General features: G+C 30.9%; 1 protein-coding gene across 6 annotated transcripts; it reads left to right on the top strand.

Annotated features, from left to right (window-relative positions):
* The first annotated feature begins 20,659 nt into the window (after positions 1-20,659).
* On the top strand, positions 20,660-26,373 carry LOC129292612 (homeobox-leucine zipper protein ANTHOCYANINLESS 2-like). Of its 6 annotated transcripts, none has more exons than XM_054930190.1 (10): positions 20,660-20,796; positions 20,914-21,023; positions 21,871-22,093; positions 22,185-22,302; positions 22,499-23,140; positions 23,295-23,396; positions 23,517-23,729; positions 24,871-25,045; positions 25,168-25,538; positions 25,633-26,373. In XM_054930190.1, exons 3-10 carry the CDS (start codon positions 21,879-21,881, stop codon positions 26,002-26,004), a joined length of 2,208 nt encoding a protein of 735 aa, XP_054786165.1. In that variant the 5' UTR covers positions 20,660-20,796; positions 20,914-21,023; positions 21,871-21,878; the 3' UTR covers positions 26,005-26,373. The 6 variants fall into 6 exon arrangements, with proteins under 6 accessions (XP_054786165.1, XP_054786166.1, XP_054786162.1 ...); XM_054930191.1 differs by having other exon boundaries at positions 21,864-22,093; XM_054930187.1 differs by lacking the exons at positions 20,660-20,796; positions 20,914-21,023 and adding an exon at positions 21,084-21,222.
* The last annotated feature ends 1,186 nt before the right edge of the window (positions 26,374-27,559 follow it).

The raw sequence follows: 27,559 nt of genomic DNA, 5'->3' as shown, positions 1-27,559 counted from the left end.
AGAAAAGGTTAAATTAATTAAAGACTGATATGCGAGGTACCATTCTGATAATAACCCAATTGAGAATGAATGTGAAAGACTTTTTATAATTGAAGTTTCGAAATTTATAACTCGAATTTTAATATTTACAACTTGAAAAAATCCTTATTTTATATTAATGTTCTTCCATGGTCTTCAATTTTCATTCTCCCATGAAAGAATGAGTTGCATTATTTAGCTTTGAATGCAAGTATGTATATTTCAGTTTGTGATTATTATACCCAGTCGAATTTGAATGTAAATTATATTTCAATTTTATTGCCGTGACAGGGTCAACTTAGACATAATCATATTTTATCTTTAATATGTATCAGAGCTAAATTATGTGGTTGACTAAAAGATAGAGTGGATTACAACTAAAATACTTCGACATGGTGCAATATCAGTGGGTAATGCACCCCTCATTTTGGAGAGAATTATAAATTTGGCGCGTAGGTTTTAATATTTTGTATCCATGCTATCAAAATTTTGAACTATTACTTATCCTTAAAATTTAATATTTTGCTCTCTTATTCTTGGGTTTTAAAATTTTACATCCCTCTACCAGGGGTCTTGGCTCTGTCGCTGTGCAATATCAACATGCATAGCTTATATATCCTCCCATTTGCTTACAACTGCTTCAGAGTCAACTTTAACATAGCGATTTCTTAATCTATTACTTTTTGTCAATTAGGGTAAACTTTTATTCAATGGATCTTAGTCCATGATTTTGTAAAAGTTACTGTTAACGTAATCATACCATTTCCCAGTGATTATTTGTTGGGCCAATTATGATGTAGTCCTATCGTTTAGGACTCTATCCAAGTCAACTATATATAATTGCATATAACCATCTTTTACCTTATAATTGTATTAATTCGAGTCAATTTTATTTTCACGCAGTTGTATATCAATTTATAGTTTTCTTGGGGTTATCATCAGCAATGAGTCAAGATGTTAATAATAGAGACAGCATGGGTTGAAAATTTTCGAAAGAAGTAAAATAAGAACATATTAGTCAAAATATCCCAAGTAATATTCAAGGATCATACCGTGCTAATCGGCTCATAATTTTTCATTAGATGACTAATCTCACAACAAATTACGATGACATTGTTGGCCAAAAAAAAAAAAACAAACAAACGAAGAAAGGAAAAATTGCTGTGAAGTTCCCTCTAAGCAATTCAACTACTCAAAAATCCCATCAAATATACAAATGGTTGTGAAGTCTCATGGAACTCGGTTGTAAAGAAGATTTTTTATGAATTGACAAAAATGCTCATGCTGCACCTTTGATTCCCTCAAACCCCCCTCTCCAATTTCCTTCCTCCTCCTCCTTCTAAGACCGCTTTCTCTTTATCCTTCCAAGATCTTCTTTGCCCCACCGGTGAAAATGACACCCAAGAAGTACAAGGCTTCAAGCTTATCCTCAAGAAATCTCTCATCATTGACCTTCACCCCTTTTCCCCCCTCTACCCAGAAACCAAATTGCAACAATATTCATGGAGTAGATAATCCATGATGCAAGCAGAGATTGAGCAAACCGATGCAAGTAGATCGAGCAAGTCATCCACAACGTGAGCAGATTGAGAAGAGACAAGCAGTGATAATTCGAAAGGTGCAGTGACTTCATGAATGGTGAAGGTGCAGTGATGAATGGTAGTGTGATTAACAGTGCAATGATTGCTTGAACGACAAGGGTTTGCATGACCTTAGAGAGGCTGTTTGATACTGACTTGGGTAAACAGTGTCATTTTGGACAATTCACAAAAAAACTTATTTGCAGCAAAATCCTAAGGGACCTTGTAACGCCCTCAAATTCAAACCGATTTATTTTGTCCAATAAGAAGATTACCCCAGTTTAATTATTAAAATACTTACAATGGTAAAATAGAGTGTCTACTATAATAGAAAGAATAAAATATATTTCTTAAAACACTACCATGGTAAAAAGAATGATAGTTATTATTTTAAAACCCTATCATGGTAAGAAATAATCTACCATAACATTTAAGAATTGTTTTATAAGCAAGAGGAAGGCATACCAATTGTGTTGCATCGGATGGAATATCGAATACGAGAACGTGTGTAGCCACATAAACTCTGTTTGGACTCAATAATCATAAAGAGAGAAGAGAGAAAAGGAAAAGAAAAGAATGAGAGACCTTTTTCTAGGCAGAAGGGAGAGATTCACTGCAACACACTGCACTCCCTTTTACCTACCTCGGATGTACATGGGTAAGTTACAAAACACTTTCCACAAAATTCAAATTTGAACAATCAAAAAAACTATACAAAAAACCCAATTTTATTACACTCACTAACCTTGTTTTTTTTATATTATGATAAAGCCCTACAAGCTTATAGTAGGCCCAATCCACCAAAGGTAGATAACCTAACAAAAACTAACACATCTTTATAAAAATTTTATCATGACAAAAAAGATTTTTTTTAAATATTTATATCTATTTTCAAAACTGACTACTATAGTAAAAAGAATTTTATTATTGTAGACAAGATTAAACTAATTAAATTAAGCCTACCATGGTAATAGACGTTATCTAAATCAAAATAATGTACTAAACAAGATCCCATCTAAAAATAAAGTTTTTAATTTTGAAATAAAAGTCAAATAGAGTCGAAACATGGTTCCTAGGGACTAATTTGTGCAAAAACTAGTTCATAAAGAGTAAAAAGTCAAAAGGGACAATTCTAGAAATTAAAATAAGAAAAGAAACATTTTTGTAAAGTGTGCCATCCGTTGCGGCCAACAATCTATGCATTGCTGCGAAAGATATCAAGGAGGTGAGTCATAACCAAGGTGTTGTTATTCGCAGCTATAATAGCTCACTGTGTCATGCTGTGGCAAAAGTGCACAAATAGTACTTATGATAGAATGAATAGGAATTATAATTTTCAAAATGGCATAACTTTCTTTACATAAACCCAAATTGAGTTATTCAAGTATTTATACGAAGCTTATAACATAATCTAACTAGTGACTTTGATTTGGAACAAAAACACTTCTATATGATAATTTTATCCAAAAAGTCCCTTGATGGTCTAAATACACACTTTCCAAAAACCTTACTTTCCCAAAACCAAAGCCAACAACAATGTATGAACCACTTGACCATGTCTAAAAACATACCAAGCAATATTTACAACTTAAGAATTTACCCATACATATAAAATTTTTATAGTTGGGTTGTAGTCATCCAATACAAGTTGTACAAAACTAAAACACGTCATAATGTGTTTAAAATCTCAAACATACTTTCAATGCTAGAGCCCTAACAAAATATGACCATGGGTTTCAAACACAACTCTCATGACCATAATAAACAATATATTTTAAGGTCATGAATCACATGTTCAAATTACAAGGATATGCTCCTAAGTTAGCAATTAAATACATTTAATACTAAATGAGGCCTAATAAACTAAGGAGGTGTACCACATACCAACCCTATTCCTCTGGTGCTACTTCGGTTAGACCTGTTGCTGTAAAAATGTTAACCACGAGAAATGAAACTCAAGATCCTGATGTCAATACTAAAATGCCATAGTACATGCAAAATAACTAATCATGTGATTGCTAAGTATACAAAACATATTTTCAAATAATATTTAATCAAACAAGTCAAATAAAAATGCGTGACTATCCACATTATCTCCTCCTTTCTTCCGAACTGAAGTCCCCACTCAATATTATTTACCCAACTAAAAGTAAACTAATCCAAGTCCTAATAAGCCACTTATTGTGTCCAAATGAGAGCATACCAATTAATAACTAGACCAAGTCCAAACAATGAAAATCGCACACCCCTTACAAAGCTCAGACAAGTCATGAAAACAAAATTTTTTGAATACAAATAATTCAAAACAACAAATCATGCTTTCACACATATTCTCTTTATACATAATATATATGCATACATATTTAACATCCTACTTGGCAATAGAATTTTCCAAAAAATAATCCAACCAATATTTCTTTTTAACAAAACATACACAATCAATCATAAAGCATATAGTATAACAAATTAGTAGAAGCTACCTTTGCCTTTAACAAGCAAATTTCCCTAGATAAGAATTCTATCACCTTCAACAATGCTAACACCACAATCTACATGCAATATAGTGCTAATTATCATTAAGCTTAAACATTAATCACACCCTATCCTTAAGGCTAGGTAAATTAATCTCATAACCTATACATTTTAATAATCAAACTTAGTCATATTCATCCTCATTACACTTAATCATAAATTTAAAATTTAATCACCTTAATCATCATTAATTATCACTCAACTAGTCTAGGGTTTTAGAATAACCCATTCCACTAAAATTATCATCGTCAAACAACTTAAATAATACTTATTTAATCTCAAATAACCTAAATAATTTGAAACCATAGGCTAAGCATCATAAAAAACAAAACCTTAACACTAGCAATTATTTAAACTAGCTTAAAGAGGAGACTAGAGTGTAGGAAGAAGGTTAGAAGTGTTACCTTAAGCCTTCAGAGCCCCAAAATCAAGCCTAAATGATTGACCCCACAAAATCCTAACAGAGCACTGGAAAATCGCACCAAAACCTTTCTGTTTCTCCCTTTCATTTTATGTTTTTTGAACAAAATTATAAGCATAGAAAACATGTTGTTCACCGTAATGAACACCTCTTTTTTGAGGCAAACATCTCTTCCATTATGGCAAATGGTGCAATTAGCAGATTTTCACTTAAGCCCAACATTTTGGTCCTAAATCCAATTTAAAACCTCATTAATGCTCTAAATAACTCTCATATATAATTCTAGGCTCAATTTTGATCATAATTAAGTGTCTTAATAAGCCTTAATCATGCATTAATCCTCAAGTAAAGCCTCTAATTCACAAAAATTCTAAATTAAATACTCAATACACATATTTCATTAATTAAGTCCTCAAACTTAATTAAATACTTAAATACTCTTATTTTCTCAACTAATTTCTAACTAAATTAAGATGTCACAGAGCTCAAAATCACATGTACGTTTATTCAGACCTCTAAGTAGTTACTAGTTAGAATGGTTACAGGGGACTTCACAATGATTTTATCAAAACAATTGATGATGGCTTTTATGTAATTAAGGTAGTGTTTGAATTTTTAAATTTGAAATATTACATTTCAAATCTTAAATTTATATATATATATATATATATATATATGTATATATATAATTTTTTGTTTAGGTGATTTAAAAAAGGGTTAAGGTGTAATTTTTTTCTTAAATTATTCTTAAAAAAATAATATTGCCCCTAAACTAATTAAATTATAGCAATGTTGCCCCTCCTTTAAACATCCGTTAATTGTAGCTAGTGAGACTCACTTTTCATGAGTTAAGGTATAATTTTGTTTTTAAATCTTTCTCAAAGAAACAATGTTCCTCCTAAACAAATAAATTCGAGTAATGTTGCTCTTATTATTTAAAAATCATAAACATCTATTTTTTTATTACTCTTTCTACTAGTGCCATTCCATTTACATTCTTTCTAACATCTAATATTTATGTAAAAATATTTATCTATGTCATGAAATTCCCCATAAACATTCGACCTAGTTATGAACTATACATTGAGAAGAAACTCAATTTTGTACTAATTTTTTTCAATGACAAATATGATAATAGTTAAAGTATAAATTCACGCTGACAACCCTACAAGAGAAGCTCTTGATCTAAAAAAAAGCATATAAACAATATTTTCAGAATAAAAAAGTCACTTCTTATTGTCTTGAGTTGATCAACCTAGAAAATTGACTATTACAAATAAATATACTCTTTTATATGCATTATAAACAAAAAAAACTTATACATGGACTATCATAAAGTAGTTACCCAAAAATCAATTCAGCAACTGAAATGCCACAGGCTAATTGAAATCTTGACCTAATTTAATGTTAACAAGAGAGAGATAATAAAAAGTGATCCCACTAGCTAGAGTTAATGGACATTTATGATTTTTAAATGGTAAGGATAATATTGCTCCTTTGAGAATAGTTTAGAAGAAAAATTATACATTAATTCATGAAAACTGGGTTCTACTAGCTTTAGTAATGGCATATTAAATGGCGGGGGTAACATTACTTTGATTTAATTAGTTTAGGGGCAAAATTATATTTTAACCTTTTAAAAAATTTCAAATAAAGAAGTTAGAAGAGTTGAAATTTGAAAAAAAAAATAAAGAATAAAAACATTTATCTATATTTTTTAATTGTCGAGAGATAAGAATGAGAGATAGAAAAAGATACGAGAATATCAATATTAAAAATATAAAGATAACAAGATGTTTGAAATGATTGAAATTTTAAATAATTAAAGTATAGAATGAATGTGAAATTATAAAGAAATTGTAATAAAAAATAGATTTGAATTTAAATTAAATCTAAATTCATAAATTTTTATATATTCAAATGAGAGATTTGGATCAAATTCAAATTCAAATTTTTATTAATCCAAACACATTATAAAGGTATTAAACACTTCTCATAGTCTTATTTATAAGATAATACTCATAGAGCAATATTTACAATATTTAATGAAACAATATTTATAACCCGTTTCTTAAAATACCATTGCATATCTTTATTTTATTTTTACCCTTAAAGAATGGCTTTGATGTGAGGGTAATTTTGAAAAATTATAATTTTTTTTGACATTTAACTACTTTTAACTCATTTGCTTAATCTCAAAAAATGGTTATACACAATAATTACTTGTTCCCAATATATGTTCTTTATGGGCGTGTTGCTTCTTTGTCATGAGATTGATCCAAACGGCTAGAAATTTATATCACCTGAAGGAAGAAAATAATCCATTGTAAAGGATCCAAATTCTGTTTTATTGCAGCTTTAAAAGATGAAAGTGAGAAAGGGCGAGATAGAATTAAAACTTCACGATGACGGTATGTTTTTCGGCCAAAATTATCGTATGGTATATATTAACAAAATCATTAAAAATAATTCTTTTTGTAGTTAATCAAATTAATTATTAATAGTTCCATTCAATTTCTGTTTATTTAATTAACTTTAAGCATGTTATCTTAACATTTCTTTCATTTAAAAAATTACACCAATCTATTTATCTATCTAGATTAAATTGAAAAAAAGATGTATTTATATATTAATTAATGATTTAAAAACTGGATCGAACTGGACGGTAGAACTATCTACCGAAGTAGTTAATGGGTCAATTTGGATTAAAAAATTATTTTTATAATTGAGTCGAATTGGATCGAAGTTGAACCACTATTAAGCCAAATATCAGAGTTGAAACCAGGAACCAAAGTGGTTTTTAGAAAATGAACAATTTTAAACATAATATTTAAAAATTTTAAAAATTTAAAAAATAAAAATTAAATCTTACTAAAAGCTAACTTTATTTTGTGAACAATTCACTTGTATAAAATATAATTTGAGCTCATTTTTTTATAAAGATGTTGATAGCTAGACTTATAGGTGTAAATACATATATTTTTAAATTTACTCATATTTAATTTAACCAGTATTCAATATTTACTTATATTTGATAAATTATAAATTTATAATTTATAATATTATTAACTTATGGTCATGTTATTTCATTTTATTAAGACACTATAAATTTTTTTTGTTATATTTATTTTGTATATATATTTAATATTATTTTTATTTAATTATTATGTCACTCATCGAATCGTTGGTCTAATGATTAGACCATAAAAATTGAGAACTGTTAACATTTTTTATTTAATGTTCAATATGGCTTTTAAAACATTAATATTGGTATTCTGATGCTATGAAACATAATTGAAATTACTTTTTTCCTGAACAAATTTAAATTTTCTTTTTTGGTAAGATACAATTACTAAAATTTTATTACATCTCATATGATAGCTTTTGAGACACGTAACCGTTAAAGATTCGTGACATCTCTTACACAATTAAAACATTTTTAAATTTATCAACGGTATGTTGGTCAAAAAAAATTACCAACAGTATTAGAAAGTTTCTTTGCTCTTATAACTCAGCGCTTTAAGCCTATAAACATACAAAATTCTAAATCATAATTAAAAAATCAATCAATCAATTTATAATATACAATTTCTAGAAATTAACAATATTTATAAATTATGAACAATTTGATTCGCTAAAAGCTTTATAGGCAGTGCATGAAAAAATGTGCCTAGCTACAAAATGATTAATATTTAAAATTGATTCATATTGTTTCTTGCTTATACCTCTACACTATATATACAAAAAATTGATTAATACGAAGTGTGCGTTCACTCATTGTTAGGGACATTGTATAGTATATACATCTAAATCATCAAGATTGTAAAGTATAATTTTATATTTTCAACTACACTAACCACCTCATGTGGAAATGTTGACTCTGACACTAATCATAAGGCAAGAAGTCATCTTATTCATAAATTATGAGGTGAAATTATGAGATGAGATTAAAGGAAAGCTGAGGTGATTCATTCTACAAATAAGAATTAGGGAAAATTTCAATAAGGACCCCTGTACCAAGCATAATGAAAAAGAAGACTCTCAAATACGTGATGTATCATTGCAAGCCTTGGATCCTCATCTAATATTAATTTAAAAAGTAAAATGACAAAGTTGCTCTGTGGAGAGAACAAAGAAAGCTGAAAGCTTGTGGTGGAAGAAGCTTGGGAATGCTCTATTCCTCTTATTCCCCCTTCTCTCGCCTTCTCCAATACCATGAGTTGGTAAGTTAACTAAATTATACTATGATTATATTCTTTGATCTCTAAAAAAATATAGTTGATTTTTCATATAATTGATTTGGGGTTGGAAACATGAGTAGATAGGATCAGAATTGTCTTCCCTCCTTCTGACTTGTCTTCTATCCCACCATCTATTTTGCAACTTGTTTTGTGATTGGAAACAAGATTAACTATGATCGAGTGGCACAACTTCAATATTAAAAATTGCCCAGCGATGTTCATAAATGCTTAGCTTCATTTAAATGATAGGTGGTTGGAACATTGTAAATCTATATATCCTGTTTAAGCTGTCATACGAACTTTTTTGTAATGTTGTTGTAAATATACTTACCGTACTTGTAATGTTGTTCCTTTTGTAATGTTGTTGTAAATATACTTACCGTACTTGTTTACATTTTCAATTATAAAGTGCTCCTAAATAATAAAATTTGAACGTCTACATATATAGAGTCTCATCATAAATGGCTACTTATTTAGAGAAGTAGCTATAATGCATTTTTCATGTAAAGTGATGATTTAAAAGTATGGGTGAAAATGTTAGTTATGAGAGTGGTGTTATACTTGAAAGATGGATAGCTAAAAGGGTGACATATGAAGGAGTCGGAAGTATCATAGCAAATGATCTATGGCCTAAATAACAACCTCAGCAAACAACAACTTCGACCAAAATAACCTAGACGACGTCGCAAGTAGCAACCAACCTATTGGTCAACTCTTCAACGAAGATTCTTGGATAACAAGTTTGACGATGAAGCTTCATTGATAAACTCTGTCAATGACATGGTGACTCTCGTCTATGTGCTTCAAAGCTCTCAAGTGAACATGTATGTTTGAACGTGCTTCAAAGCACTCATGCTTCAAGACACTTTTCATCTTAACAATTTTAAGGGCAAATTTACCATTTGACTTTCAAAATTAATTTCATATCAGACTGCCAGCCATGCAGCGAAACATCAAAAAGTTTGAGGGTTTTCTTTTTCATTATGTTCAGTCAAGGGTCTCTTAGTGAACTTTTCTTGAAGAATTAATCATATGGTTGTAAAGATTTTGATAGATTATGGAAGGCAAAAGTGAAAAAAAATAATATAAAAAATTAAGAGTGACCCTGTATTATTATATTTATTCCCCAGTATATTTTGTTTTAACCATATTAATTTTTGTAATAGGAAACTCATTTATTTTTAAAATAAATTTTAGAAAAAAATCTCAAACTTATTTTTAAAACTGGAGTAATACACTACTCAAAGAGGTGTATTTCTTAAACATATAAAATTAAAACCTTGACTTCACTTTCTTTTGAGAAGAACATGGTCAAAGAACTAAAAAAGGACTAAAATAAAACCAAGAGGGAAAGTAGAAATCTATTGCAAGTAATAAAAAGTTGATCTTGAAGTATATCTAAACAATATCATGTATTTTTTTAAGAAAAAGCATATTCTCATTATTTAACAATTTCCCCACACCCTACATGGCTACATTCTTTCCAAAACAAAATTGATTCAAAAATTGTCATTTATAGAAATCGTAAGCTAAAAACTAAATACGAATAATTTTTTTGACAAAGGGACCAAGAGATTTTGGTGGGTGGTGTTGAACTTTGGTGAAAATAATTATAAGTCATTTCATATAAAAATAATAATTTAAAAGTATTGGAAATAATTAAGAACTTTGAGTAAACTAGCCTGGGTACAGTTTTTTCAGGCCTAAATCCAAAACAATAAAGAGAGCAGACTTTCGATACCAACTGCATATAGCCAGCTAGGTTTTCCCCCCTCTTTTACGTGGCCTCCTAACATGAATATTACATACATACATACATATAAAAGAGAGAAGGGGTTATAGGCAGTATGTACAAGCACATATATGCTCCTTTATTTTTGAAAAGAATGATAGATAAATCTCAAAAAGATCAATTAATTTGAATTAAATTTTAAAGTTAAGTGTCACATTTTAAAAATTTATAAGTTCGACTTTCAATTTTACAATTTCATTGTGATGAATATGAATTTATATTTTAAATTTTAATAAAAAAAATAAATTTATTTATTTTTGTTGGATTATCCACTCTTGGTAGATCAGGCCCATATAAAAGCGCAAATTGAGAAATAGGGCTCTTATGAGAATTATGAAAAATGATTGGGCTCAAAATGCGATTTACTCAGGGCCTTAAAATGTAATATTTTCCAACCTTTAAATTTGAAACATAGGCAGTTAGAGAAACTGCCGCACGTTCCTATAAGAGGTGGTTATGGGTGCGGTTTCAGTAAGAAAATAAACAAAACGCTCTCATTTTTTATTCGTCTCATTTTTCTCCTTACAAGCCTTTTCTCTCAGAAAGTACATTTATTATGTACCCGAACAAAGTTCAACTAATGTAACTTTGTTTCCACATATGTACGTGTGAATTAACGACTCAAGGTATGTTTTTCCTCCTCAAATTCTTTCATTGGTATTAGAGCTTTTGTCTTTCCTAGGCTATGTTTCCTATGTCTAAAGAACTGATAATGATTTGCTTAACTCTATATACACAAATCTCTAAGTTTAATTTTTTATTTTCTTACTGTGTTTACACTTCAATCTTTCTCTATCTATCTTTAAGATTATCACTATCAAAATGAATGTGTTAATATACTTCTTGATTAATATGAATGTTCCATATATGGCTATACATGTTTTGCTTGCAATCAATAATGACGAGCATAACTGTAATATCTCAATTTAAATTTTAATAGTTAATTTTGGTTAATAAAAATTTTAAAAAAATATTTAGAGGTAAGCAAATTAGTAGGAAATGATTATTAAATCTAACTTAGAATATAATTATAAATTAAAAAAATTTTAAAAAATTTTAAAAAATAATAAAAAAATAATATTATTAAATTATTATTATTATTAAAAAAAAGAAGAAAAGAAGAGAAAAGGTATGGCAAAAAAAACAAAACAAAACGAGAAGAACAAGAAAACTTTCGGTGTTTCCACGTGCCATCATTACATATATATTATAATAATAAAAAAAAGGGAGAGAGAGGAAAGAAGAAATAATAAAAAAATGTGGGACCCATTAAAATTTTATAAAAACTCATCCGTTTCCTTTCGTTTCTTTAATTCTTTTCCTGTGCGCGAGCTGAGGCGGAGAGAACGCGAGTCGCCGGTGTGAAATATCTAAATTTTTAAGGTAAGAGTTTTTAATAGGATATTTAGGGTGTAATTTTAAGCTTTTCAAGACTAAGTAAGTGTTCTAAAAATTTTTCTTAGCCATCCTTCTTCTTTAGTTTCTGAGTTTATAGTGGTAGAAAATTTAAGATCTGGAAGAGGGATGAATTTATGTAGAATAAATATGGTTTTTGAGGTTGTCAGTAGTATAATAAATGTTCTAGAGTATAAATTTGTTGATGATCTTTGAATTTGTGGCTTATGGATCAAATTCTAGACTAGATCTGAAAATATATGTTGATTTATTGAGGTTTAAATGATTATTTGGAATAAGAAATGAATTATTATGGCTATAGGATTATGATTCTAAACTAGAGACTCAATTTTTAATTTTTGAGTATTTTAAATGTGAATTTATGAAATAAAAAAAAATTTGATAATAGAAATTAGTTTAGAAGTTGATTTTTAGATTATTAATGTTTATTGATAATTAAAAGAGGAGTTAAAAATTTTATTTAATAGTATTAACTCTAGATTTGTATTAAGATTGAGATTAGGAATTATGTTATATTTTTAATTCTATTATTAAAATTATTTTATTAGTTTCAAAAATTGAAACTAATATTTATAAATAATATGTTATTTGTAGATTGTATTACTGGTTAAGATTGTGGTGAGAGAGAAATTTTAAGGAATAATTTATTGAAGAAGCTACAAGGTAACCATGCTTTTAATTTGTGATTAGTGTTACTTCATGTTAATTGGGTGATTATTGAGAAAATTATGAATTTTATAATGTTGTATAATTGTGCAATATTATTATGAATTTGTTTAATTATTGTGGGAGGTGTTAAGAGACTTGCTATTGTTGTGGTATTTATGTGCCACGTGGTACATCCCTATTGGAGCTCAATAGGTGGCTTGTAAGGGCTCGGGCTAATCTACCTTTGGCCGGGTAATTTAGCACCGAGTGAGGGCTACGACTCGAGGTTAATGGAAGGATATAAGGATGATTGTTTGTGTGTATTGTAATATTTCTTATATTTGTTGGAATTATATTATTTTTAATTCTCACTTAGTAAGCACACACTTAACTGTTTGTATACACTATCATAAATTGGCTTTGGTTACTGGGACTTTTGAGTCTCATTATGTGGTTAACAATTTTTAGGAGGAAAGCCACGAGTGACACGTGGAGGAGTCCCAGAAACTTAATGGCATAGATCCACTGTCTCTTTTGGGTATTTGATTTATGATTTATAATGTGTTATATTGTCAATATTAGGGCTTTTTGTTTATTATCAATTATATGAATATATAAATGTAATCATGCCTTTCAAACTATTTCTATTTTTGGTACAATTTGGATGACTGTAATTTTAATATTTGGTTTACTTTGGATTGGTTAAAATGGCATGATTATAAGGCCAAATAACTGGCTTGTGTTGAAAATTGACTAAATTACTTATTTTACTGTTGGGAGTATAAGGATGGACAAATGTGATTTAGTTTACTTGTTGGGAGTATAAGGATGAACAAATGTGATTTAGCCTAATGATATGTGGGAGGTAAAAATTTATCTAAAATGTTATAGTGTGTGAGTTGAAGTCAATTATAAAATATTTTATATTAAAATTATTGATATAAAAATGTGTTGGGTGGTTGTAACCCAACTATGGTTGAGTTAAATTATTTAAAAAAAAAATTTTGGTGTGTTACAATAACGACTGAAAACAAACCGAATAATGAGTGTTTAAAAAATAAGTTTTTTGAACAAATAATTACATAAACGTGTAGAGCTCAAAAAATAAAACGACATCAAGAACGCGTAAAACGGAGATCGAATGGAGGAGATATGGCCTCCGAAAGTTTCGAGTCCGACGGACCTGACCCGCTGGAGGAACCGAGTCAAGTTGACTCGACTGGGGGAAGATGGCGATAGAAACGACGTGTTGTTTCTGTCTTTGTCAAAACGACACATCGTTTTGACGTGTCATAAAAAAAAAAGTTTCTAAACCAAAAAAAAAAGGAGTAAGGGTTTTGGGCCAAGAAGCCCAATCCAACAAAAAATAAATGTTAATGGTTCCACGGGTCACGTTCATCAACCTGACCCAATTTAAAAAATATATATAATAATTTTTTTATTTATATAATGTTCAATTTTTTAATCATGTTAAAATTTAAAAAATAATTGTTGCAAATTTAGTATATAATGAAGTTGTAAAATTGAGAACTAAATTTACATATTTTTAAAATTTGATGCTTTAAGATTTAATTTAAATTAATTAATCTTCTTAAAACTTATCTATCATTCTCCCTTATTTTTTCCCCTTGAATAACTTGAAATTAAGTTATAGGTTTTGTCATTTGTGTATATTCCAAGCGGGTGCTTGCGTTACTTTAGTCATATTAACATTGACAATTATAGAAACTAATCCCTTATTTTAAAATAGACTATCGAATATGTCGTAATAATTTTGCAGCTTGAAATATAGCAAACGAACTCCCAAAAAAAAGTCCACTATTTAATAACACTAGAGAATCATAATTTTCTTTGATAGTTTGTTTATTTAATTATCAATAATTAGTTATTGCCCTGCTCCATTAAATTTTTTTAATATAATTATCGCAGTCACTCTAACATGAATATAGAAGTATGAACTGTATGTATTGAAATTTGTGACTTCACTTGGATTAAAACAATATATTGTGACTTCACTTTCTTTCCGCGGGAACATGATCAAAGAACTATAACACCCTATTTGGTTAAATACGATGTAAGTAGATTACTTGGTTGGCCTAAGATATAAGGTGAAAGAGTTACCCCTTTTATTAAAAAATATAAAATATTTTTAATCAAATTTTACCTCTCAATAAAATAGTTATTTATTTTTTAACTAACCTTATTTTTCATATTTACTCTTATTAAATACCATATAATAAATATAAAGTCATTATTAATAGGAACACTTTTGAAAAAAATTAATGATTACACTTTAAAAGATTAAAAATATTTTATATTTTTTAATATTTAACTTTTAAAAAAATATATTATATTTTTAAATGAAGAAATATATTATGATTTATGCAAGTGATATATATTACCTACGAAATTCTCATTCCCATAATGTTCCTCCTCATTCATATGTACAATTCCCCTCCACTCCCGTCACCTCTATCACTGGCGTCCTTTACCTTTGACTTTTCCTTTATCGACGATGTTCATCCACCGGTGACACTATATTTTTATTTAATGACTTAAAAAATTTTAATTTTTTTTTAAAAGTACCAATGTAAATACTAAACATACTCGTGAAAATTATCATTACATTACATTTCTCACCGTTATTCCATCCATTCAATGAGCCAAATTGACCCTAAAAGGACAAGAATAAAACCAACAGGGAGAGCAGAAATCCTTGCAAGTAACTTTCTTTTCATAAAAAAGTTGATCTTTACGTGAATCTTAACAATATCTCGATTTAAAAGAACATATCCTCAATATATAATTATCACAGCTCAACACAATACAAGTTTTCACTCCTACCAAAATAAAATTGATTCAGAAAGGTCATTAATATAAACCTTGTATTAAATTAATTAAATATACTGAATAGGATTTCATGAGGGTGATGTTCAACTCTGATAAAAATAATCATGAGCCATTTAATGAAAAAAAAAATTAAACTATAATAAATAACTAAAAACACGGAGGGGAAAAAAGAAAAAAATAAATTTTGATAGGCCCTACTTAATGGGCAGATTGTATTAGACGTTTTTTTTTTTTTCAATTCTATTTATAAGATAGAGAAAAATTAAAATTGAATAAAGTTATAGTTTATGAATTATATATTGTGTGTCTTGAAATCAATGAGGATTATTATTACCATAACTTCGTTCTGGAGGGTTAATATTGAATAGTCATTAGAGAAACCGTATATTGAAATTTGAGATTTCATTTCCTTTTTAGAGTTACGTTTAGTCAAAAGGTTTATAAAATGACAACTCCAAAATCAGAAACCAACTTGAAAAAAAATCCATTGCAATTTGCAAGTAACTTTCCTTTTTCCTGGATTCCAACCCAAAAAAAAAAAAAAATCTTTTCACCCAAAACTCCATCATTCATCCCCTTCATTTTCTTGTATGTTTTTAATTTCATATACGTGAATCTCACCAAATACATGCTTGCATTCTTACCAGAATAAAATTGGTATTTTTACCAACAATATAAACTTGTAGATCTATAATAGGATGAACAACGATTTTATTTTATTTTATCTTTTAATTTTTCATATTTTAGAAATTACGTGGGACCTGCGATATAAAAAGAGATTTATTGTGAAAACATAATGATAAATGTAAAACCTATAATAAAAATAATAGGCATGACACCATATCATTTGATCTCTATAGTTTTAACTTAGTTATAACTTAATTTTTTAACTTTGATTTATTACAACTCAGTTCTTAAAAATTTGACTTGGTCGTAACTCAATTTATAAATTTTAATTTGTTGCAACACACTCCCTATAGCTTTAACTATTTAAAATAGCTAGGGAAAATATCAATAAAGGATCCCTGAAGAAAATTTATATCAATCAACGATTATTTATTGTCAAAATTTAAATAGATATTTATTGATGCCGGTTAGTATTTTATCAACAAGTATTTATTTAAATTTTAACAATAACTCATTTTAAATTAACAATAATTCATTTTAATTTTAACAATAATCAGTCTTTGACTGATATAAATTTTTTGACAGTCCTTAATTATTATTTTTCCTTTAAGATGTTGGTCCTTATATCTTGAAAATAAAATCCTAAAAATTAAAATTATGTTGACATTTATGAATTAATTTTAAATTAAAACCTTTAATTTGATAAAGATTATAAAGATTTAATCTTTCTAATTTTATTTTTTAAAATATGTGAACTAATATTTTAAATGGTTAAAATTATAAGAATTAAGTTACAATAAATTAAAATTTAAGAACTGAGTTATAATGAGTCAAAGTTTAAGAATTAAGTTTATAATTGAGTTAAAACTATAAAAAATTAAATAATTAAGTCTCCATATTTTTTATATATATAACATAATAGTGTAAAATGTATTTGTCCCACTATAAATCTATAGAAAATGAACAATAATTTTTATTTTTTAACATTTTTATATTTTTAGAGATTATGTGGGATCTGCAACATAAAAATAAGTATAACATTTATAGCAAAAAAAAAAGTAATAAATGTGAGACTCATAAAAAAAATAATAGTTGTAAGACCCTACCTATTATTTGGTGCTTATATTTTTTATATGTATAAGATAATAATGTAAAATGTGTTTGTCCTACAATAAATCTATTGTGGGATGAACGAAAATGAATTTTAATCTAACATTAAAAATAAGTGTGAGGTTTATAGTGAAAAAATAGTGATGTATGTGGAATTCATAATAAAAATAGTATGGTTGACACCCTATTATTTGGTACTTTTATTTTTTATATGTATAAAATAATATCATAAAAAGTGTTTGTCCAACTGCAAGATGAATGGTAATTTTTTAAAATTTCTATATTTGGTAAGATAATGTGGTACTTGTGATAAAATTAAACATAATTATATAGATAAATTTACTATTAAATTCTACCAGTATAATTTGTTAGGGGATAAATTCTAGTAATATTTTAATATTTTAAATTTTTTAGATTTTGAAAGATCATGTGGCACTTGCTAAATTATTCTAATAATATTTGTTGGTGGATAAATTTTCTTCTTTAACTAATTATGCGGAGCAGGACTTAATAGTAAATGTTTTAAAATTTGATTTCAAATTTTTTCTCATATTAATCAAAGGAAGAGCGCAAGTATGGTGGAAACCCAGTATATTAATCCTTGATACAACATATTTAAAATAAAATAAGTTATTATTTATATTTTTAATATGCATGTGAAAAATAAAATTTAAAATAAAATAACCTGTTGTTTATATTTAATTTAAATAAATAAAAAATTCTAAGTAGACTAAAATAAATAATTTTATTAATTTTTAAATTTATATTTTATTTTTACCTTCTAAATATACAGGAAACAAATCTAGTTAAATTTAGATGGTATTATCCTTGATAAAATTTATTAAAATCTCTTTACTTTTTCATAAATGGTTTTAAGTAATCTCTTTACTTTTTCATAAATGGTTTTAAGTATGGAAGCAATGTTATGAAAATCAAACCTATCATTAAACCAAATAAGGTATTAGTTTATAATTTAATGGTTGAATCATGGTTCAATCGGTTATGAATAAGTTGACATATTTTAAGTAACGTGTGCTTAAAATAAAAGAAAATATTTGTATATAACAATGTGAATGAACTTTTAAATTTTAAATAAAATAATATAAAATAAAAAGGTAATATCCATCAATATTCCATCACTTTAATCCAATATATACACTCATTTTATAATTTATAACTTTAAAATATACACGTATTTTATACATATTTCTTGCATTTTTTGTTCATTTTTTTCATTTATCAGTGCTTATTAAATATAAATATGCATACATTTTAGTTATAAATATGAATTAAAATTCTTAAAATAAAAAAGTTGAAAAACCAATTTGCTCACTGGTTTTGCTAGTTTTTATCGGTTCAATCATCTCTTGTCGATTCTTAAAATAAGCAACTTTCTAATATGGTTGGATTGAACTTAGGACTGGTTTCTAGTTCAATAGGTCGAACCTATTAATTTGGTCTAATTCTCATAACATTGCATGAAAGGGTTGGTATGAATATATGCAATATCTTTTTTATCCTTCAATAACATGTAAGTAAGTCATAGATTTTGTGTCCTCCATACGCATGTGCGCATGCATATATCATGCATTTTAATCAAATAAATCAATGGTTTTAAATACACCATACCTAATCTTTTATCTTGCAGGGTTGTTTGGTCTTCTGTTTGTTAAAAATATATTTGTCAAAAGTTTATTTATTAGAAGTCGATTTGATAAAAATCAATGATTATAATAAAATTTATATTTAAATTTATTTTTTAAAAGTCAATTTAGTAAAATAAAATTTGTTTGGATAATATATAATAAAAATTATTTATATATATAATTAAAAAAAGTCATTGATTTTATGATATATAATTTTTATTACACACATGCAATATATTTGCAATGTTTGGGAAAATACATGTACTTAAAGTTTCAAATAACATATAATTTGATATGTTAAATAATAAAATAAATAAATACTGCCTCTTCATTAATCTTGCTTATTATTCTCAATCTAATAAATTACTTTCCTTTATTTGTTTGTTTGATCGATTAAATATGAAGTTGTACTGAGTAATTATTTTTATTAAGCTAATAAAATTTTAGTTTAATGCTGATGATCACTTCCTATATGATTTACCCAATCTCGCTGCAATATGTGATTTATGAAAAATTACAAGCTTAACAATCTTAAAAAAAATATAATGTTTGGTATACAATCAAAAGGGTAGAATAATAAAATAAAAATTAGTCATTCCCTCGTTAACGCCTAACTCCAACTTCAAATGTAAACTTAAGTGAAAGTAGTTCCTGGCAAATAAACTTTTAATGACTTTTTTAAAGGATTTTGATTTTTTTTTTTGGTAAACCAAGCAATTTTTACATTTGAAATTTTTCAAAAATACTTTGCGAATGTTAAAATCTTATTACTCAAATACACAGATAGTTACCATTTCGCAATAATTGAAGTCGTGTTTGTTTGACCGTTTTTCTTAATGCGTTGCAAAAGTTACTCTAAAACGTTTCAAAGCCAACAAACACATTTACGAGTATGTAACACCAAACAAATACACTATAAATATGCCTATTGTCATATCTTCCATCCATCACTCTTTCCATATGTTTGATTACATTGAAACAAATTTAAGCATTTGAAAATATAATTAATTAACGCCAAAAAAACAAGGTATCCTAATTCAAAAGAACTATTATTACCACATCTCTGGCATATTTTAAAAGGGTCAATAGTCATACGAGTAACCGTATATTGAGAATTGAGATTTCACTTCCTTTTTAGGGTTCCATTTAGTCAAAGCTTTATAAAAATGACAAACCCAAAATCAGCAGCCAACTGGAAAAATCCATTGTACGTAACTTTCTTTTCACACTTACCATACCAGATCCTATTTTCATTTAAAACCTCATCATTTATTTTTGCTCAAAGAAAAAAAAACCTCATCATTTATCTTTATCTACTTTTTTTTTTCCTTCCGGATTTATTTAAAAAGAATAGATATGTGAATCTGATTGAGAATGACTAGAAATGTCACAGAATCCGTTGAGTCCTAAAGTCACGCCATCGATCGATTTTATCAAATTCAACAGACAATCATTAACCCAATCACACACGGACAACTGTAGCCCTTCCTCTGTTCCTTTCCTAGACGTAACGTTTCTATTGGTTGATTTCAGTCCATTTAGGCCTTACCGTGTGCCTCCAAACACCCTAACCTCCCTCCTCTGACAACAGGACAACCCACACGCGCGTGGGACACTCGCTCCGAATCGGATTGTGGCAGCAGACATCACTATCCCCTGTTTTTAGCCGTGGGCCCCACTCTCTGCCTTCTCTCTCCTTATCTCACCGCCTATATATTTCAATTTTAATTTCAATTTCATCGCTCTCTTACAATCAAGACAGAGAGAGAAATAAATTCGGGTGTGCAGTGAAGGGAAAGGCTGAGGAAGGAGTCGAATCAGAAGGGCTTTTGAATTCGATGATGGAAGCATATAGAAAAAAACAGAGCACAGAAGAAAGCCATTGACTTTGATATCATATCACCTTGGAGTCATAGTAAGTCAGCTCCTCCATTTTTTTTTATTCTGTAGAATAATATTTTCTCAGATTCACTCCTTTTTTATTTAATTTTCTTTTCCTCTTACATGTCTTTTTCTCTTCCACATATCCCAGGGAGAGAGAAAACGAAGGATCTGAAAAGTTCATAACTCTCTTGGCTCTGTGCAACCAAACCAACCAACAGACTGTAGTATTTGTTTTCGCCTTTTACTTTCGAATTAAAGGTATCTTTTTCTCCGTACCTGGATTGGTTTCTGTTCCACGCACCATTTCTCTCTTTCCGTTCTCTCTTGCCCTCTTTTCCTCTCTCTCTCTCTCTCTCTCTCTGTTTCTGTCGAGCGAGTTGGAGTAGAAGGTGAAGATGGCAGAGGGTATTGTCAAATGGGCCTTTTCGTCTAGATTTGCCTGTGATGCTCTTGAAAAGTCAGTGAGATAATCCTTTGTTTCTTCTGTTCGCTCTATTTTTTTAATATTCCTTTCTTTTCTCTTTTCCCAGTCTCTTTCAAAATTTTTCGATACTGACAAAATATTTTCTCTTCATGGGTTTAAACTCGGGTCAAAAGAAAATGTCTTTTTTGCTTCTTCTGTCTATCTCTACCTGAAGCAGAGGCTTTCCTTATGGAGAGAAAAAATGAGTTTGGAAGGAGCCATGCATGACCGTTGACAATGAAACAACCTTTTCGGTTCTATCTCTGTTGTGAAAAAGAAAATTCTTTTTTGCTTTGTCAGTCTCGCAGCTTGTCTTCAATTTGAGGTCAAAAAGAAAAAGGTTGAAGAGTTGATCATCTAAAGTCCCAAAAAGTGCCTTGACTGAAGTGATTGTTACAGTTTCGAGGGAAAAAAATCCGGAGAACTAAAAGAAAGTCAGAGAAAAAGCAAAAGAGACAGAAAACCAAAAAATACCTCTGCTTTTTCTTTCTCCACTGTATGCTCCGTGTCCTTCGTTGCTTTTCCTCTCTGGCCAACTTCTGATTTATTGAATTACTCATTATTAAATAATGAATTCGATTCGCGCGGCTTACTGTTCATGTTTATGCGTTGTTTGTTTCTGATGAGAGCATTAGTGTGCAGAAAAGGAAATGGAGGGACACGTTGAGATGGGTCTTCTTGGGGACAACTTCGATCCGAGTTTGATTGCGAGGATTAGAGATGATGGCTATGAGAGTCGTTCTGGAAGCGATAATTTCGATGGCGTATCAGGGGAAGATGATCAGGATGCTGGTGACGATACGCCTGCTCAGAGATCCAAGAAGTACCATAGACACACTCCTCACCAAATTCAAGAGCTTGAAACGTAACCACTTTAATTAATTTCTCAGTCTTTTTTGTTTTTGTTTCTTCTGATTGATTCATCTGGTAATTTCCCTTTTTTTTTTTTTTTTTAGTTTCTTTAAGGAGTGTCCTCATCCTGACGAGAAGCAAAGGTTGGAACTTAGCAGGAGGCTTGGCTTGGAGACTAAGCAAGTCAAATTCTGGTTTCAAAATCGACGAACCCAGATGAAGGTAATTTGCAGAGAGTGAATCAGTCTACAAAAATTACTCATTTTTTTAAAGAACGAATTGAGAAAGGGCATGTTTGGGGAGACCAAAATGTTAATTCCCCTAATGGTTAAAGACCAGTATTTATTGCTGTTGATCTGTTGGATGGTGCTTTAATGAAGGTCTGTTTTTTTTTTTTCCTTTTTAATTTTGAAACCAGACCCAACTGGAGCGCCATGAGAATCTGATTCTGAGGCAAGAAAATGACAAGCTCCGAGCAGAGAACAGTATGATGAAGGAAGCCATGGCCAACCCAATATGCAACAATTGTGGGAGCCCAGCAATTCCCGGCCAAATCTCATTCGAAGAACACCAGCTAAGGATCGAAAATGCTCGCTTGAAGGACGAACTAAACCGCATATGTTCCTTGGCTAACAAGTTTCTGGGAAGGCCAATCTCAACCATGGCTCTCCCGAGCTCAAACTCTGGTCTTGAACTAGCCATTGGAAGAAACAATACTGTCAGTGGGATTGGCGGTATTCGTGCTGGGTCAGGCTTCCCAATGGGACTTGACATGGGGATGATGATGATGGGAAACGATCAAGTACAGGTGGAGAGATCTATGCTCATAGACCTTGCCTTGTCTGCTATGGAGGAACTGATGAAGATGGCTCAGGGAGATGCCCCTCTTTGGATTAAGACATTGGATGGCGAGAACGAAGTTCTGAATTTTGAGGAGTATACTCGGATTTTTCTTCCTTGTCTTGGCCCAAAGCCTCCTGCTTATGTCACGGAAGCTACCAGAGCCTCTGGAGTAGTGATGGTCAACAGTTTAGCCCTCATTGAGGCATTCATGGACATGGTATATATACCAAAACACTTCAAATCATATTCCTATATATACGTACATAGTTCTTATCATAATGGCAGTTAATGATGAATGTCGAGTCAAGAATTTTCTGAATCCTTTCTCTGATGATTTTATTATTGCTTTGAATGATCAATTCTGGGAATAGAATCGATGGGCGGAGATGTTTCCAACCATGATCGCTAGAGCTGTGCCCCTCGATGTGATATCAAATGGTCTAGGAGGAACCAGGAACGGGACTTTGCTAGCGGTATATTCCTCTCCTGTTTGTTTGATCCTTCTGCGTAGTGTCAGATACAACATAGTACTTCAAATTAAAATTAACGTACTATATGTCTTGTGACGATACGATGATTATGTCTTGTGTTAGATGGAAGCTGAGGTGCAATTGCTTTCGCCACTTGTTCCTGTTCGGCAAACGAGGTTCCTCCGACTATGCAAGCAACAAGCAGAAAATCTATGGGCGGTGGTCGATGTTTCTATTGAGTTTGGTCGTGACCCCACCAATGCACACCCCTTCGTCACATGTAGGAGGCTTCCTTCTGGCTGCCTCGTGCAAGATATGCCCAACGGTTACTCCAAGGTATATATATATACTTCTTCGTTTATATATTATATATGCTTAAACTTTTCATTACTGATGTGAAGGATTGTTCATGTACTGGGGTAGTACAGTCAGATTAATCAGAATTATCAGAATTCTTGGTGTTCCTTTTCTTTTAATTCATATAAATAATTAGCTGGACCTGCTTATTATTGCCTGTACCGTACGTAGCCTCTGAACGACGATCAGTCCTTGAGACGAGTGAATCAAGGCTTGCATGGTTTATTAATAACGTGAATTAAGCTTCATTTTTGGTCCCGCATCTTATGTCTTATTTTATCTTACCTGCGTCGGCATATAAATAAGACTAGAATCTTGGGTTTTTCGATGTTTGTTGTGTTAAAATCTGAGCCATGCTTCTATTCCTATCTCTCTAAATATATAATATATCACACAATATTTTTTATTGCGCTCGAGGTGGTAATGACCTGTATCCAACAGTTTTCTGCAATGATAATTTATATATATTGTATCCAGGTGAGATGTTAGTCCTTGTATTTTACAGAATCTGACCTTTAAAATTTGTTTTCTAATTATGTTATAGCGGAACACTCCATAAAATCCTCAAATTAATCAAGCTTTCATCGCCTATATTGGGAATAATCTTTGTCTTCTAACATCTATGCTATTACTTTTGTTTGGTTTCTCTGTGCAGATCTACAAGATATAGGTAAATATAAAAAGTTAATCATAAATACTTATTATGGTAGACTGGTCATTTTATATGTTATTTATGATTAATTTCATTTATGTTTATCTATGAAGCACATGGGTAAATGAGTTTGAACCTTGTCATGAGAAGTTTCTCAAATTTAATCATCCAGTATCCAAAAACATGTGTCTTGAATAGGATTACGCAATAAAAAAATGTTCCTCATTACCTTTCAACAATGAAGAGAATTAATATGTATTGTAATTTATGATATATAATTATATATATGTTCCTTATATGGGTGTGTATCCTATTGGGTAAGTAATTCCCTTCCTTATGCCAATTCCCTCGCAGTCTTGTTTGTGTTAGAATGATATGAATTCGGGGGATGTATGTATTAGTAGTGCACATCGTTACTTGGTTATGATGTGGTTGAAAGAAGTTACAAGTGGGAGTATACTGTTGCAGGTTACTTGGGTGGAGCACTGGCAGTACGATGAGAATGTCGTCCACCAACTGTACCGTCCGATGGTTGGCGCCGGCATCGGCTTCGGTGCTCATAGATGGATTGCCACCCTCCAAAGGCAATGTGAATGTTTGGCCATCCTCTTGTCCTCTTCCATGCCTGCCGATGATCACACTAGTATGTCACATTCTCATTCCACTTCCTTATCGCTAGCTAGTGTCTGCATATTAGCTTGTTCATTATGTTTCATCCAGAAAAAAAATTCATGTTCCGATGGGCATCGTTTCTTTATGTAACAGCATTGAGCCAGGGTGGTCGGCGAAGCATGGTGAAGTTGGCACAGCGAATGATGGACAACTTCTGTTCTGGGCTCGTGGCTTCGTCGGCTCGGAGGTGGGACAGTCTTCATGTAGGGACGCTAGGCGAAGACGTGAAGGTGATGACTCGGAAGAACGAAGGCGAGCCAGGCGATCCTCCTGGCATCATGCTCAGCGCCGCGACTTCCTTCTGGCTGCCCGTGTCTCCGCAAACCTTGTTTGACTTCCTCCGTGACGACCGCCGGAGATTCGAGTGGGACATCTTGTCCAGTGGCGCCGGAACCATGCAGGAAGTCGCTCTTATCGTCAAAGGACAGACACCTGGTAACTGCGTTTCTCTTCTTCGTACCAACGTAAGTGCTGTCTTTTTCTTTCCCGTTTTGATTTTCCGACGACTCATAAGTTGGATATCTTGTTTACTAAGCATGTATACACGTACGGATTCAGGGTGTTAATGGGAACGAGACGAGCATGGTGATACTGCAAGAGACATGTGCGGATGCTACAGGATCAATGGTAGTGTATGCACCGGTTGATGTCCAGTCGCTGAACGTGGTGATGAGTGGTGGAGATTCTTCGTACGTGGCTCTCTTGCCTTCTGGGTTTGCCATTCATCCCGACGGTCCTAATGTGGGTCGCAAAGGGAGTCCGGACAGCGGCGGCAGCGGCGGCGGCGGAAGCGTGCTGACGGTAGGGTTACAAATACTGGTGAACAGCCTGCCATCGGGGAAGCTGACGGTGGAATCCATTGAAACAGTGAACAATCTCATGACGGCCACAGTTGAGAAGATCAAAGAGGCGCTGAGATCAGTTGGATGAAGACGATGATGATAGAATGCAAGTAGAGTTACGGAGTCTGCGTTTAAGATTTAGAAATTGGGGATTTTGAAGGTGGAAAAGAATAAGAAAAGTATGGAAGGTGAAGAAAGCGAAGGTTTTGAGTCAAGAACGAACCACGAAAGAAAGAAGAAAGGTGCCATGGTGGGAATTGGTGGTTCGGGTATTGACTCGTTCACCTGTGACTCTGTCTGGGTTCTCTACTTGTCCTTGCGTCCCCCCCCCCCCCCCCAACGTTCTTTTTTTCATTATCTTTATGATCAGTGTTTGTTCTAGTTTATAAGTCTCATAAGTCTTATGTTACATACAATACAGGATATAAAGTTGGATCTGCAAAACATGCTTTGTTGTCTGTTCCATGCTTCTATTCCTTTTATTTATTTTTTTTATGTTCCTGACTCTTTTATAGCCAAAATTGTTATCTCCTTCCTTTTGGCTTCATCAGATGCCATCTTTTTTTCCCCCCCACAAGAACATGACCAAATTTTATCAATAAAAAGTTAAATATACCCATTAATAACCGAAGCCAAAACACTAAAAAAAATCTAAGTACAACCTACCACTCACCTAACAAAAAAGGGGGGGGGGGAATCACCATGAAATCCCACAAATTAAAAGCATTGAAAATACCCAAAACTCTCGTTATATCGCCAAATATCTATCAACTCTCAAAGCATTTTTGAAAATTGTGTATTTCTTCGCTTGAATGAGTTCTTACTGAGGCTGGAGATAAGCTTCAAAGACCAGAATTTTGGTAAGGCTTCAAATCATGATGGGTGATCCTTCAAAGACCAAAATTTTGTTGCTTAGTGGGGGAGCTTCAGAGTGCATTTTCTTATGTTTGAAAGAATGGGTATTTTGGTAATTCTGTCTTCAAATTCATTCACCATTAACTCTCTCGAGACCTGATGGATATTTGGTGATTTTTGGGTATTTTCAAGGGTTCTGTAGACTTCAAGGTGATTTTTCCAGAAAACAAATAACAATAGAAAGCAAAACAAAAAACAAAGCAACAGTGAACAGAAACAAATTAGCCAATACCCTTAGGAACAAAACAGCCATTCCTGGATGAAGCATCGACTGCCAAAAAAATTGCAGCTGATTTCGAACAAGAGAGAGACGACAATTCTTGAAAGAAGAGAGCAGGCTTCTGATATCCTGAACAATACCCAGCCACTTCCAAGTTACTGCTTCAAACAACACCTCGCATATATTCACCTTCCTCACAGACCCCACCGCCCATTAAATTTGTTTTGCTCCAAGTGGCCTCTAATGGAAGATATAGTATATAATTACGTGTGTGCACAAATCACGGGGAAAATTTAAGAACGACTTTGTTTTTCTTTGGTAAAAAATGTATTTTTAATTAAAATTTAAAATCAACAATCTGATTAGTTTTCGTTAACCCTTAAATAAAAAATGATATTGCATATTTTATTCTTCCAATATAGGAATTTTATTCTCCCTGGATTTCTACCTTTTAATTTTTATTTAACATTTTCAAGGACAAAAAAAATTTGTATTTAACATTTTACTA

This window comes from Prosopis cineraria, unplaced genomic scaffold (genome assembly GCF_029017545.1).
Source record: "Prosopis cineraria cultivar Desert tree isolate PC_DT_omini unplaced genomic scaffold, ASM2901754v1 PC14, whole genome shotgun sequence".
NCBI lineage: Eukaryota > Viridiplantae > Streptophyta > Magnoliopsida > Fabales > Fabaceae > Prosopis > Prosopis cineraria.
The sequence above is the reverse complement of the archived record's forward strand: the minus strand, read 5'-3'. Positions and strand labels throughout refer to the sequence as shown.